General features: G+C 42.4%; 1 protein-coding gene across 6 annotated transcripts in view; it reads left to right on the forward strand.

The window, feature by feature from the left end:
• The window catches only part of BIRC6 (baculoviral IAP repeat containing 6), a 311,771-nt gene that overhangs the window by 30,190 nt on the left and 265,504 nt on the right, over window positions 1–16,077 (forward strand). For all 6 annotated transcript variants that reach the window (XM_053303734.1, XM_053303742.1, XM_053303763.1 and 3 more), the window contains exons 4-9: window positions 556–749; window positions 1,701–1,812; window positions 5,038–5,120; window positions 7,389–7,611; window positions 7,696–7,856; window positions 14,112–14,170. In XM_053303734.1, the coding sequence (XP_053159709.1) occupies window positions 556–749; window positions 1,701–1,812; window positions 5,038–5,120; window positions 7,389–7,611; window positions 7,696–7,856; window positions 14,112–14,170 (832 nt within the window). The remainder of the gene's footprint in view (window positions 1–555; window positions 750–1,700; window positions 1,813–5,037; window positions 5,121–7,388; window positions 7,612–7,695; window positions 7,857–14,111; window positions 14,171–16,077) is intronic.

The raw sequence follows: 16,077 nt of genomic DNA on the forward strand, positions 1-16,077 counted from the left end.
CCCACAGGCAAGAGGTGAGGGCATGCACTCTCTCCATTGTGGCTGGAGGATTATGTCTTGGCCATTGTGGCTGGGGATTATGGGAGCTGAAGTCCAACAACATCTGGGAACTCAGGTTTGAGAATCCTTGCAGTATAGCCTAATTGACTGTTTACAGCTTCCAGGGAACCTATTGTGATGGCCTTGTAATGGGCCTGCCCAATAATACTAGAATTTTTGCTGCTTACACTTTGTTCCCTGTTGAGGATCCCCATGTAGACCCGATGTGTTTGCTCAACAATATGGCATTATTCATGCCTAAGTGGAACAAAACGTGTCATCCTTCTTCTAGGGCTAACTTGCAACCTGGGCACAAGTATGAGGCAAGTTTTACAACAGTACCTAATAGCATAGGTAAATTGTACTTCTGGAATACTCACTAATATTTTACACTTTTTGGTGTTTTCATATTATAGTATCATATAGGATAATGCCCCATTAAGCTTGAGACTGACTCCTTGTACATTACTTGTAATTTTAAAACTAAACAAATACCAATTTGTTTTGCTTCTGCAGTGGGCAACAGTTACGTTCCATCTCCCTCATCATGTATTGAAGTCTGTCGCCAGTGCCATTGTAAATGAACTCAAGAAGATAAATCAAAATATTGCTGCCTTACCTGTAGCCTCATCTGTAATGGACAGATTGTCTTACCTCTTGCCCAGTGCACGACCTGAACTTGGTGTGGGGCCTGGCCGATCAGTGGATAGGTATGCACAATTAAAAAAATTGGGGTGGGGTGGGGGAGGAGTTGGTTTACAATGTATTTCACTTGTGCATAGGTTTCCCAGACTTTTCAAACAATTGGAATGAGTCTGAACCAAAGGAATAGTTTAAGGATATTGGTGTGAGGGTTTCAAGACTCCGTTTAGAGCCTAGTAGCACAGCTTTCAGGAAGAATATAGCTTGGGGCGTGTGCACAGCCATAATACAGCTGGTTTTGGATGAAGATCAGACCCTTTATGGAAGGCCTGCTTAACTTGTCACCTACTAAGGCAAAGAAACCCCCAGTCATATACTGTGGTCTGCCAGATGATAAACAGTCTCTCTGTCTTTGTAGCCCTAGGAAGACTGGGGGCCGGTGGGGAAAATCACACCAAACTCAGTCGCTGGTGGACAGAGTTTGGCATGGTAGGAGTTCTGCAGGCGGTCTAAAATATTTATAATATTTTAGGTGGGTAAAAAATATTCCTAGTGCTGCCTGGCTAAGGTCTGCAAAGATGCAATGTACAGTTTTCTCTGGGGATCTTGCTTGTGCTCCTGAAACACAAGGAGGTGAAGCAATGGGCATTATACGGGTATTTCATTTTGCTAAATGGTTTCTAGTCCTGGCAGGATGGATAATCTTTTTGAGAGGGACTGCTTTGTGGCATACGTGCATGTCCATGAGGGATAGGGGCTGAATGTTTTTTAGAGATAAGTGTGTGTGGAGAGGCCATATTTCATCTGTATGTTGAGTAGGAAGCTCAGCGGATCAGGGGATGTGAAGACGGATGGTTACGTAAGTTAATCCCTGACTGTTTGAGTGAGGTGCATATAGAGTGAGGTTTTGTTTCTTGTGTGGGAGGGCAGTGCTCTCATAAGTAGGGGTTGGCAAAATTAGGTAGCGCTTCAGCCCCTGATCTTGGTTAAACTTTTACATTCTTTTCTCTTCTTTAAAGGTCTTTAATGTATAGTGAGGCTAACAGACGGGAAACATTCACCTCTTGGCCTCATGTAGGTTATAGGTGGGCACAACCAGATCCTATGGCTCAAGCCGGGTTCTACCATCAGGTAAAAATGATACCTTTTAAAAATGATGTATATTCTTTGCAATGAACGTTTAAATATGTTGTCTGAAAATAAATGATGTTTGCATTGCAAAATGTTCAGCATATTTAGGCCTCTGACTTGGACTCCATGCTCCTCCCAGAGGGGGCAGCTTTTGTACCAGTCAATCATTTTGTTATGTTCTGTGACCAATCACCAAGCATAAAAATAGCACTTCACCCTTTGTGCTGGCAAACTGCAGTTATTTTATCTAGTGATGCTGACAAGTTCCATCTGAGCACAGCTTTATTTATTATTTATTTTTATTTATTACATTTTATATCCCGTTCTTCCTCCAAGGAGCTTGGAAGTCGAATCTGGCAGTTTTGTAATGCTCTATGCCAATGCAAGAAAAACATTACAATATAAACATATTTTTTGTTTTAATCAGAATTGGAGAGAAACACAAACCTGTCTTCCACCCATTCCCTGCTTCCAAGCCTCTACTCTATATATACACACACATACCCGCTTCTGATTCTTATGTCTCCAGTAGTGGCAGCAGGAGAATGAAGAGGCATTTCACTGTCCTCTCCCTGATAGCATGGACCTGGAATGGACTCATCACAGCAGGCCAGACACAAAGAGGACTGGGAGTTGTAGTCCTTCCAACACTACTGGCCTATGGCAGAAGCACCGAAAGGTTGCAGTTCCCAGCCTTTTTTGCATTGGCCACACTGTGATGACTGTTCCAGGTATCGGAAGTGAGGGGTGAATCCTGCTGCTGGAGTCACAAGAAGGGTATATGGGGCAAAGGGCATTGGAAATGTAGTGGGGGTTGTGAGAGGGATCCCATTTGACACTGTCATACTTCCAATGACATTGGGGGTGTGATAGGATCCAAACAGTTTCAAAACTGAAAGAAAAGCAACAGGAGTCCCCGCCCCAACTAGGGGATGGGGGATAGCTTGTTCGTTCTGATCCCAAATTCAAGTCCAACTGCAGGAGAGAAGTTCCAGTCACTAATTTCAGCTGTTTGTCTGGCTTTAACTTCTCTGGGTTCTGCTTGCTGCCCCTCTCCAAGGTACCAGAATCTCCATAGCAGAGGACATGGACAAGCTGTTAGCTCCTCTTTAGTATTTGCAAATGAGGAAATGCCTATACAAGTCAGAATGAAAATAAAAGCTTGGGTTTGTTAAGATTTTTTCACTCTAAAATGTACAGTCTGGCTTGCTTCCTGGATGACTGGAACAGACACACTGGGTGAAACAAATTTCATAACTTCCCAGTTGTAGCAGAGCATCACCTGAAGAGACAACTAATGCAGTTGGCTCTTGTACAGACATAGGGAGGTTTTTCATTTGTTCTTGCTTCCGGGTTTGCCCTTCACAGAACAGAAGCTTCCTCTCTGGAGAGAGGAATTAGCCATCTTTCCTCCACTTAGGGCAGTGCTGAACAGATATGCTGATCTGACAGAACAGAGTTCAGATTTGGAAAGAGAAACAAACATATGAGTTTGCTTTACAGCAGGAGGAATAGAGAGATGGCATATCTGCTAAGAGCAAAAATGAGAGTATTGAAAAGAGGATGAGTGAATGCAATTAAGAAATTTTAAAAAGCAAGCACTGTGCTTTAAGTGAATGTTTTAAAATGGACATGGGTGTGTTTGGGTTCGTAGGAGACTATGGGTTGAATCCTAAGAAAATTAAGGTTCTTGGGTCCCATTGCAATTAATGGGACATAAGTTAGTCTCAACTAATTTTGTCTTGCTAATTCCAATGGTGCTTAATCATGATTGACTTTTGCAATAACCCATTGTTCACAGGTAGCACACAGCTCTCTTATGTAATATGTCTGGAAAACATCTGGACTGGTGAATTTTATTTAAAAGCCATTTACTACACACAACTATTTTTACAGATGTTGTCATTGTTGACTTTTTAAAAATACTTTATTTCTAGTCTCTGACAAATATATCTGCTGTATTATATTTCTATATTGCTATGTCAGGCATTCAAGTAAGTCCACAGAAATGACTAGCTCACACTTTCCCCCTTACTATTCCAACTGCCTACTTGTGAACTAAAATCTTAAAAAGATCAAACATTCCCTGTTTCGGTTGCCTGGAGGCAATTCTTATTTTAAATTGCCATAGAAGACTGGTGACTATTTACAACTCTGCATCACTGTATTACTAGGTGTTTATTTGTGGTTAGGCTTCCTTACGAAAATATCAATTGAAATCGGGTTTATATGATGTCTTGTTTTTGGAGCAGCTTATTCTTTAGATGTAGTTCAAAACATTCTGAAATATACACATATTTTTCCTTTGTTAAATATTGTTGACAGATAATTGTATCAAACTGATGGATGCTGGAAGAAAAGGCAGGCTGAAGGGTGGGGGGTGGGGAAGCAGTGTGATATTTACTCTGGTTGTATGGGATTCCTTAACAATGCATTTAAAATATGGAGATCATGGATCAAATTTGTGTGTCCCTCTTGCAGACATAACACTTAAAAGTAATGGCTTACATCCAAACTAAGAATTACATGTAGGGAATGTTTCTATATGCACATGAAGGGATGGGACAATTTTCAGAAATATCTCCTTTCTGTCTGCACCTCCTGAAAATATGTCCCTGAGGGTCAGGTGGCTGCAGACAGAAAGTTGGGATTGCTGCAAATTATGTCTTTCCTCTGAATTTGCATGGAAGCATCCCCTGTGTGCAAATCTCTGTTTGTTTTATAGTCCTTGGCCTACATCCAATCAACATATCCGGTCCTTGATTTTGTAGTGGGGAATTCTGAAATGTTTTCTTTGGCTGTGGCATAGAGCAGTATGCTATTCTTAAGGTTCAGTACTGCTCTTAAGTGAGAGACTTACACAGTGTTTGTACTACAGCAATGGTTTTCAAACTGTTTCAGGGATCTTTACTGGTTATTTTTCAAAGAGATCACTGGGAATGGTAGACGCACCTCCTGCCAAAAGACATGGCTGGGATGTTAAGGTGTGCCCAGATCACAAACTTTTGAAACCCCATTCAATTTCAAAAGTGGCCTGCCGTTCAAAAGTGGCTGCTGCTTAAGAAGTTCAAGTTCAAAGGCTCTCTGAGCAGATGGAAGTAGTTATACATTTCTTTTAGATCCTGGTCAGTGTATGTTAATGTCCCAAGTTAAGTTGTAAGTACTTGTTGATATTTTAACATTTCTCCCCCCTCTCCTCTCCTCTCCTCCCCCTCTCACAAATAGCCTGCCTCATCAGGAGATGATCGAGCCATGTGTTTTACATGTAGTGTGTGTTTGGTGTGCTGGGAGCCGACAGATGAACCTTGGTGAGAACGTAAAGCATAGCTGTATTCAGTGTTCTCTCTAACTTTTTTTTTCATCTGTGCATAGAATGAATTTTGTCCTGGGCAGCAGTATCAAGGCAGTACACGCACATGTGCATTCAGAATGGGGCCTTCCTGATTCAACTTGAGCAGGATCTAAAATTAACTGAGCGGACATCAAAAACCTTGTGTGCATGTGCACGCCTTAGAGGGAACACTGGCTGTATTCCTTTTTCTTCTAAATACAATACAAGATAGCCTTGGGAGACTTTAATATCCACACTGAGGTAGCCTGAACTAATGGAGGCAGAGAGAGCATAATTTCCCACTGCCATTGCATCTGTGCAGTGCCAGCCAGTGATGATGATCCAAGTGGTCAGGGAAATCTTTAATGAGGGCCCCCAAACCAGCTGACTGCAACTTGGTAGCTCACAATGACTTTTTGCTTTGCACTTTGTGGATAAAATCACTCACAACTGATGTGGACACCATTCTTGTAACAGTCAGAATTGGATGTCACCAATGTTATAACGGATAGTTTTCAGCCTTAGATGTGGACAGGCCACTTGGAGGTCTGAGGCTAAGTGCGCACTCTACCTTGTCCTCCACAGAAGTGAAATTGGCCTGGGATGGACTAGATTCCTGGGTCACAAAGGTTTTGGAGATGGTTGTTAGATCCCTTCTTAAAAAACGCACCTTGGGTCCAGCCACCCTCAACTATCAGCTGGTGTCAAACCTCCCATTTTTGAGCAAGGTGATAGAGTACATAGTGGCAGCCCAACCCCAGGTGTTTTTGAGGAAGTTGATGATTTTGATCCCTACCAGTAAGGTTTCCGATCCAGGTTTGGAACAGAAATTAACTGCCCTGGTTACCCTGGTGGATGACTTATTCTGTGAGATAGATGCAAGAAGTCCAACTCTGTTAATTCTCCTGGACGTCTTGGCAGTTTTCACTACGGTTGATCATAGTTTCCTTCTGGGTTTGGTAACTTAACTAGGGAGCAAGAGGTTGCTGGTTCAAATCCCCACTGGTATGTTTCCCAGACAATGGGAAACACCTATATCGGGCAGTAGCGATATAGGAAGATGCTGAAAGGCATCATCTCATACTGTGTGGGAGATGGCAATGATACCCCCTCCCCCATATTCTACCAAAGAAAACCACAGGGCTTTGTGGTCACCAGGAGTCGACACCGACTCGATGGCACAACTTTACTACTTTTGTGCTCTAGTTACCTGGAGGCATACCAAGAAGGTGGTGCTGAGGGAATTCTGCTGCATCCCTTGACCACTTGCTTATGAGGTGCCCTGAGATTCTATCTTGTCCTCTAATCTATGCTACATGAAACCGCAGAGGGAGTAATTTGGAGGTTTAGGCTAGGCTATCATCAGTATATTCTGGTGGTCATTTAAGTCATCTGATGCCAGGGAGGAAGTGGAGACCCTGAAGTGGTGTTTGGATGTGGTTCTGGTCTGGATAAGGGCAAACAAGCTGAACTTTAAAATAGAAGATGAGGATGATAACTGATACCTGGGTTAACAGTTTTAGCAGTCCACGTGGAATATACACCTAGTTCTGGATGAGATTGCACTGTCCATGAAGGACCATGATACATATATGACCTCCTGTGATTTTTCCTTATTACATTTCTAGATTTGGGGTATTTCACATAATTTTCTTCCTTGAGAAAAGTAAAAATGGAACAGTTTCTCTTTTTTTACGGTTTGGCCAAATATAGGTCTGCTGGACTAATACTTCAACACAGATTAAAAGCTCAAAATGTAGAATAACCTCTTGCTTAAAAACCTACAAAACTAACACTTGTCTTTAGAAAAGTGGCCCAAATAAAGATGTTCTTAAACACTTTCAGAAAATACTTCAGCAGGCTTTCAGGTCATCAGGAAACCAGTAGCATTCTGGTGTGACTACACAACTACCATTTGTCTATCAACAAAGGTTGAAAATGAATTGAGAGAGAGATGAGTTTATAACTAAGCTGATTAATTATATAATGCACTTTTTGAATGTAAACACACATTTGTAAGCAGCAATTATTCTTCAGTAGTTCCTATCATTCAGATTGGAGCACGTGCAAAAATGTTGCAGAAACAATTGCTTCCAATTTAGATCTTCTCACCTTCTCAGGGGGGTAATACTAATTGTCCTTTTGAGTGCTGATGAACCACCCAGCCTAGCCTTTATGCAGCAAAATTGCTAATGAGCGAAACTAATCTGTTCCATTATAACAGTTATCTTTCTAATCCATTAAGGTCTGAACATGAAAGACATTCCCCCAACTGCCCATTTGTGAAAGGCGAACACACGCAAAATGTGCCCCTGTCAGTTACGCTGGCAACAAGCCCAGCACAGTTTCCATGTACGGATGGCACAGACAGAATAGTTTGCTTTGGATCTGGAAGCTGCCCCCACTTTTTAGCTGCTGCAACCAAACGAGGAAAGATCTGTATATGGGATGTTTCAAAACTTATGAAGGTATATTTTCTTTGAATTACAATGCTAATTTTGTGTACGGTGAATTTATCTCTACATCTGAATTTGTTTTGTTTATTTGCTTAGGTGCACTTAAAGTTTGAGATCAATGCTTATGATCCAGTAATTGTACAACAGCTTGTGTTGTCTGGTGAGCAGAGCTCAGGGGTTGACTCAAGAAGACCAACACTAGCGTGGATAGAAGATTCATCTAGCTGCTCAGATATACCAAAATTAGAAGGAGACAGGTATGCAAATGACGGTTTCCCTCCAGCACTAAATAAAACTATCCATATGTTTGACATTTTATTTAAATATTGGTATATCATTTGCTCTCGCATGGAGATAAGCACGGGTCATGGAATGGTGATATCTTAATTTACTAATATTTATGCAAGACCTTTCTAGTGAAGGAGAAGCTTTCATTTTTAGCTAGTTAACTTTTTGAAGTAGACAGTAAATGGCAGTGCAAGTAGAAAATGGTTTCTATACCAGTCATATAGGACCCTTATGAACATAGCTTTCTATAAGTAGGTGGAACTGTTCTGAACAGGGGCGGAAATAGTGAGCACTTTCTCAGCAATTTCTCCATACTGCTGCTGTTGCCTTGTGATATTCCTTTCTCACTCCTCTCATCTCTAGTTCTTTATTCTCCCCCAATCAAATCCCCCCTTCACATGCTGATTCTTTCAGTCTCTCCCAGAATCCTATTTCAGCTTGTCTGTAGCCTATCTGAAGTATTTGCCTGGTTCAGATGGTCATCTGTCTGGATGACTGAGGTCAGGCTCGTTCACAGTCTACATCATGGTTTAGAGCAGGGCTGTACAACTTCAGCCCTCCTGAAGATGTTGGACTGCAGCTCTTATAATCACTGACTACTGGCCACTGTGGCTGAGGATGATGGGAGGGCTGATGTTGTTTTGCTGCTCTTGTTTAGTGATCGTTTGAGTTGGGCCATTGTGTTCCATCAACTCCTCTTGCTCACCCCCCCACCCCAATTCAGTTACAGTCCAGTAGTTGGGCAACATCCAGATTAGTTAGGCGTATCTAAGCACCATTGAAATCAATGAGACAAATTTAGTTGTGGCTAGCTAAGTCACTCTAATTTCAATGGGACTTAGTTATGACTAACTTAGTCTGGATGTTTCCCATTGGGCATGAGGGATGACTCTTGCTGATTCCCCTTCTCCCTGAAATCCCCTGAGCTTCCTGAAAATCTCCTCCTGACTTCAAGTGCTCATATTAGGGAGGCCCAAGGGGCTGCAGAAGAAAGGGATTTTGGCAAACACAACTTCTGCTAACAGAAGAAATTTTAAGGATAAAATTAATTGCAGTGATGGAGGACAATGACATTTAAATTGTTTTGAACGCTGTGCTCTGTAAATATTCATAATGCATCATAACTTCCAGGATACCATGCTGGAATATTTCTTTTAAAAAAATAAAAAAATAAGCTTGTGTACATTTGAACATTTGTTCTAGAGTTGTTAAATGTTAAACTTCATCTATAACCTGCAGTACAACCATAACTGTTCAGGTAGGTGTGGTGCATGAATGTCCGCCAAATGCTTTAAAAAGTAAATAGACACTGCACATAAAAGCTTTTTAATATGTCAAGAATGAATGAGATTGTTTCTTTTTCAAGGAGAGTTGTAAGTGGTTCTTGACATGCAATGCATTATTGTAAAGCCCACTGAGGAAAATGCAAGGTTACTTAAAGATCTGGATTGAGATCTGTCAAGATCCATAAAAATGGGTAATGTGCCTGCGCAGGACCCTCGCAGTAGAATGCTGCAGCTTGTCGAGGTGACCGAGCCCCACCTCCACTCCTACTCCTATTTAAGGGTGGTCCGGGTGCCTGTTCTTCAGTTCTTTTCCAACCGCCGTTGCGTTAAGTCCTCAGTCATCAGAGGGAACTCCAAAGGAATCAGTTGCTCCGCGGTCGTTGGTCCAGTGTACTACAATACCAGGTACACTGACTGTTGCCCATTTGGTAGACTCCTTGCCATGGCATATACGTGGCTTCATACATTTATCGGCTGTAGGGGTGACACTGGCATTGGCACCTATGGGGACTAGATCTCCTGGCTTCCCTTATGATTTTCAAGAGGATTAACCCTGGAAGCAGTGTTCTCTCTATTTTTTTTTTAATCTGTGTGTGGAATGAGTTTTGTTCTGGGTGGCAGTATCAAGGCAGTGTGTGTGCACATGTATTCAGAGTGAGACCTTGATTCAATCTGAGTGGGATCTAAAATTAACTGAGTGGACATCAAAATATTTTGATGCGCACGCCTTAGAGGAAACTGTCTGGAAGTCCTCACAACATAGACCTTATCTACTGCTAATGACAGGTGACTCCAATCTGCACTGTACACACCTTGGCTGGAGATAATTTAGTCATGCCAACACAACCTACAATTAAAACTGTTTCAGTGGCAACACAAACGGCTCCCTGGCTCTCTGTAAAAGTTTTTAAAGATATGACTGCACAGACTGTTTTACGAAAGCTTGGAGGTTGGGATACAAACACTGAATATTCTCACTCCACCATAGACATCTACTGTTGAGACACAAACATACGTACCTCTTTCTCCATCTCATTCACCTTCTGATCACCATGGCTCTTTGACTTCAAGTCCAATCCAGATGACCCAGACAACAGAGTGGATCCTCCAGTTGACATGCCTCCAACTACCCATGTCTCCCCTAATGAGGAAATGGAAGCGTATCACCATCACATTAGGGAGATGGCCTAATGGGTCATCTAACTGGGTCTTACTCTTCGGGCTTACCCCCCCACCCCCCCAGGGTATTTACAAAATGTATGGTTGCAGTGGTAGCTTTCCTGCGGACCCAGGGCATATTAGTCTATCCTTATCTGGACGACTGGCTCCTGACTTCCAGAGACAGAAAAGAGTTACATTCTCAGAAGAAATACATGCTATCTCTCCTACAAGACTTGGGGATCCAAGTCAATTGGAAAAAATCCAAACTGAAGCCAGTTTATGTTATCAACTACATTGGAGCAGTCCTAGACACAGTAACCCGGAAGGCGTACTTACTTCAGGAATACTTTGAGTGCTTCAGGGACCTGGTTCTCCATTTGCAGCCGCATCCATGTCAACCGGCCCGGCTCATTCAAAGACTACTAGATCTGAGGGCATCCTGCAACACAGTGGTGCAATATGCATGGTTAAAGATGCACTACTTTGGTTTCTGTTGGTCTTCTGCCTGAATGTAGGTTGTCAAGGCCTATGTTTAGTACTCCCTAGTGCTTCTACGCTCACCTACCTGGTGGTCAATGGGCAGAAATCTGCTGGAGGGGATTCCTTTTCAGATAACCCACTCTGGTTAATAACAGACTGCTCCCTGCTAGGCTGGGGTCCCCATTGTGGAGCACTTCAGATTCAGGGCAAATGGACCCTTGAACAAACACAATTACATATCAATTTCCTGGAGCTTCTAGCTGTTTTCAAAGCTATAAAAGCCTTCCTACCACTTCTATGCAGGAAAATCTTACAAGTACAATTAGACAATACCACAGCCCTGGCCTATATCAACCGCCAGGGAGGGACAGTGTCTTGAAGTCTTTGTGCACTCAGCCTATAATTATGGCATTGGTGCATCTGGCATCATGTCTATTGGATGGCCATTCACCTCCTGGCAGACGGCTTGAGTCAAATTTTCCCGCAACAGGATGCATGGGAAATCTAGACAAAATACATTACACCGCTCTGAGAGTTGGATACGGATGAAAGATATCTTCGCCACCTCAGAGAACACAAAGTGCACTCGTTTCTGCTCCAGAGCAGGTCACAACCCACAATCACTGGAGGATGCCTTCTAGCTGGATTGGCTGTAGGAGATCCCTTCTGTTTCCTCTACGACCACTGATCAGAGTGGTTGCCCACCTTCTGACTGCTCCTACATTGGGTATCCTGGTGACTCTATGGTGGCCAAGACAACCATGGTTTCCACAAGTACTCAAACTGTCAGGGAACAGCTACCAGAGGCTACCACAAGAGGTGGATCTCTTAACATTGAACAACGGCAGCGTACTGCATCCAGACGTTCTCACACTCCACCTAACAGCATGGTGAATCCAGCTTTTGAGTAAGATCCTTCTAAACCAAAGGAAGTCATCCACCGGATGTAATTATAAAGACAAATGGCTCCAGTTCAAATCCTATGCAAGGATGCATGGTTTTCACCCTACCCAGGCCATAATCAAGGATGTTCTTCTCTACCTGGCTGTTTTAAAATCACAAGGGCTAGCAAATGTATCTTTGAAAGTACATCTAGTAGCGCTATCTTCAAAACATCCGGATTATGACGGAAAGACACTTTTCACACCCAGATAGTAAAACTTTTCTAAAAGGTCTTGTGAATTTTTATCCACCCATTTGCACAGCAATCAAACCATGGAGCATATCCTTGATCCCTTCAACTTTGACAGAGGTTCCATTTGAACCTGTGGGTTCTGCATCTATCAGTCTAGTAACTTACTTCCTTTGTCCTTCCTGCTGGCCAAAACTACAGCTAAATGTGTAAGTGAATTGACAGCCTTGTGGATAGATTCACCATACACCAGAATTTATCCTGATAAGGTGCTAATGCATATTTACCCAGACTTTCTACCCAAGGTGGTGTCTGACAACATTGTTCTCCCTATGTTCTTCAGGAATCCATCTACCACTTTTCTGCTGCCAAGGCGAGCTTCGGGAGAAGCGTTTTGAAGCGGGTGTTACAATAGCTACTACTGAACCCTCCTCCATTGGGAGCTAGCTGAACACCCATTCTTATGGATCTAGAACTATCTTGATCCAGATAAACAGGTTGCTCACCTGTAACTATTGATCTGGTAGAGATCCATCGATATCCATAAGACTCTCCCGAACCACCTCTCCTCAGTAGTGCTACTCTATGTGTGTATTGAGTGGGTATGCTATTCTCCTTCAGTGAATAACTCACCTGAATCTGGATGATCATCCTCCATGGTGGTCGTCCAAGAACTGAAGCACAGGTGTCCAGCCCGCCCTTAAATAGCACACTGTAGGTGTGGGGGTGGGCCTTGTTACCTTGACAATCTGCGGCATTCTACCACGAGGGTCCTGCATGGGTGCATTACCCATTCTTATGGATATCGACGGATCTCTACGAGATCAATAGTTACAGGTGAGCAACCTGCTTATTTTTCTGTCGTTTCTGAATTTGATGTTAACTACTAAACAATGGATTATTCAGTACTTTCAATTTGCCAGTGCTTACAGGATTTATTGTGTATGATGTTACAAAAGCCCTGTGTGGTAGGTTGCTACTATTCCCATTTCAGGAAGGGGAGTTGAGACTGAGCAGGAAGAGCTCAGTTCAGACAATTGAAATCATGGTTGGAGGATTGAAAACAAGCTCTCCTCACATGTTCTCCTACGCACATGTAGACACAGCATATCTTGAACACTGGCCTACATCTGGATTAATGTTTTTACTAGTGTTCTACTCCATGGCTCCATTAGTGTTAGGAAAAAACCTTTTAATTTTGATATGAATTCTTGGTAAATAATTACAAAATGGTTATTTAAGAAACCAAAATGGCTGGCTAAGTGTAGAGTAAGGGGCCATGAAAAAACATTAACTTCAATTATAATGAAATATTTCAAGATATAGTCAGTAAAAAGACTACAAAACATTGTAACAAATGGCTGACATCCACACTAGTGTTATGCTTGTGCACCTTGAGACGTTATGACCACATGACCACATGAATAGTAGCAGAACTGCGTAAAGTTGTGGTTCTCCACAACATGCAACCATGGGACACTGACGGTCAGATAGGGTTTGACACCTATTTAGGTAATCAAACACCACTGTCTTGCCCAGCAAGATACCTTAATAAAATATTAGTACCTAGTTTCCAGAGGGCTCTGATGCTGGCCCGGTGTAATGTCTTAGAAATGGCTGTCCGGGAGGGGAGATACTGTAAGATCTCCTATAAGGAGTGTGTCTGCTCTTGTGGTTCTGGGGAAGTGGAGTCAATGGCCCATGTTATCTTGAATTGTCAGTTTTATCAAACTTTGCGGAAGAGATATATAAGTCCTTTTTTAATAGCATACCCCAGTTGTTCTGAGCAGTTCTATCTGGAATTACTTTTGACAGACCATTGGGATGTAGTATCTTATAACGTGGCGAAGTATTGTTTTCTGGCTAATAAGACTAGGATAAGAAATGTTGAGAAGTGAGATATGGGGTTGGATTGAATTAAATTTTAGATTATTATAATGCATGGAGCCCTCTGTTTTATGTAATGGATGAACTCGGGTGTTATGGTTCTGTTTTATCTTTCAACAGTTTATTACTTTATTTGACCAAGTTCACTTTTATGTAAAGGTTTTGTACTTTGTGTTTTGCTAGTTGAGTGACCGTAACAATAAAGATTTGATTTAATGTCAAATACATTGATTATATCAAATTGCTGCCTTGGAGTCACAATTTTGTCTTGCATCTAGTGATGATTTACTGGAAGATTCGGACAGTGAAGAGCATTCCAGATCAGAATCAGTGACTGGTAAGAATATTGTACACCAGAAATTCTATCTATCTATCTATCTATCTATCTATCTATCTATCTATCTATCTATCTATCTATCAGATTTGTAGACCGCGCCAAACCTCTGTCTCTTGGTTGTTTACAACAATATAAAACAAATTAAAATTTAAAACCACAGAGTTAAAAAGCTTGAGTGAAAAAATGAGTCTTTGGGGACCTTTCAAAAGTTTTCAGGCGGCAACGGAGAGGCCCTGTCTCTGCGTAGCTGGTGCGAGCTGGTGGCAACTGCAGATGAACCCCTCTGGATGACTTCAAAGGGTAGTGGGGCTCATGGGGAAAGATGCATTCCCTTAAATAGCCTGGGCCTAAGCAGTTTAGGGCTTTATAGGTTATAACCAGCACCTTGTATTTTGCCCAGAAACTGGTAGCCAGTGTAGCTCTTTTAATATGGGAGTAATATGGTCTCGCCGAGACCAACCTGGCTGCTGCGTTCTGTACCAGCTGCAGTTTCTGGACTATGTACAAACACAGCTTCACATTGAACTCAGTCAAGTCTGGAGTTACCAGCATATGTACCACTGTTCTGAGGTAAATTATCTCAAGAAACGGATGGAGCTGGTGTATCAGCCGAAGCTGATAGAAGGCACTTCTGGCCACTGCCTCAACCTGAGAGACCAGGGAGAGGCTTGGATCCAGAAACACCCCCAGATTGCATACCTGTTCCTTCTGGAGAAGTGTGACTCCATCCAGAACTGGCAGATCAAAATTGTCTCCCAGGTTCTGACTCCACACAATAAGTTCCTCCATCTTATCTGTTATCCCTTATTCAGCCCATCAGTGCCTGTAGGCAAGCTTTTAGGGAGGTTATGCCTTTTCCTGATGATGTTGACATGGAGAAATAGATTTGGGTGTCATCAGCATACTGATAACACCCTGCACCAAATTTCCTGATCTTCTCCAGTGGTTTCATGTAGATGTTAAACAACATCGGAGACAGTATGGAGCTCTGAGGGACACCATACAAAAGTTCAGATTTTGAAGAACAGTCTCCAAGTGACACCATCTGGAATCTGCCTGAGAGGTAGGAGTGGAACCACTGCAAAGCAGTGCCTCCCACTTCCATCCCCCTCAGATGGTCCAGAAGGATACCATAGTCGAAAGTACTGAATGCCACCGAGAGGTCCAAATGGACCAACAGAGCCACACACCCTCTGTCAATTTCTAAAAGAATTATTCCTCAGATAAGCATTTATAATATCTACCTGGCCCTCTCCAACAACCCTTCTGCCAGATAGTACAAGCCCTGTTGGACAAAGGGTCAAGAGAACAGGTGGTAGGCCACACCATTCCAAGCAGCTTATTCACATTCTCAGGAGTCGCAAACTGAATGTGGTCCAGCCTAACCACATCAGAGGAATTGCTGGACACCTCCGCATCAGACACTGCAGTAATTGTGGGGTCTGTAAGTTGGCCTGAATATGAGAGATTTTATCCACAAAGAACTAATTAAAAACATCACAGTGGGCAATTGATGGTTCCCTCTTCTGATTCAAGGGAGGAGGGGCATGTGCTAGCCCTCTTACAACCCTGAACAACTCTGCTAGATGTGAGCTTGCAAATGGAATATGGAATATGGGCAGAAAAGGATCTCTTCTTTGCCAAACATATTGCTTGAGCATAAATCTTCAAATGTGCTCTATGTTATCTGTTGAATTTGAGTTGAGCCTTTCTCCATTTGCACTCCAGTCTACCTTACTGCTTTAGCCCCCGTATACCAATGGCCAAGTTTGAAGTGGGTCAGAGAGGAATATACAGTTAAGATTACTTTGACTGTTAAGGTTACTTTATTCTTAAATAGTTTGAAGTTACTTTTAAGTTGGGACTCATGAATATTTACATGGGAAGTGGAAATGATACTCAGAAAA

Source organism: Hemicordylus capensis, chromosome 1 (genome assembly GCF_027244095.1).
Source record: "Hemicordylus capensis ecotype Gifberg chromosome 1, rHemCap1.1.pri, whole genome shotgun sequence".
Lineage (NCBI taxonomy): Eukaryota > Metazoa > Chordata > Lepidosauria > Squamata > Cordylidae > Hemicordylus > Hemicordylus capensis.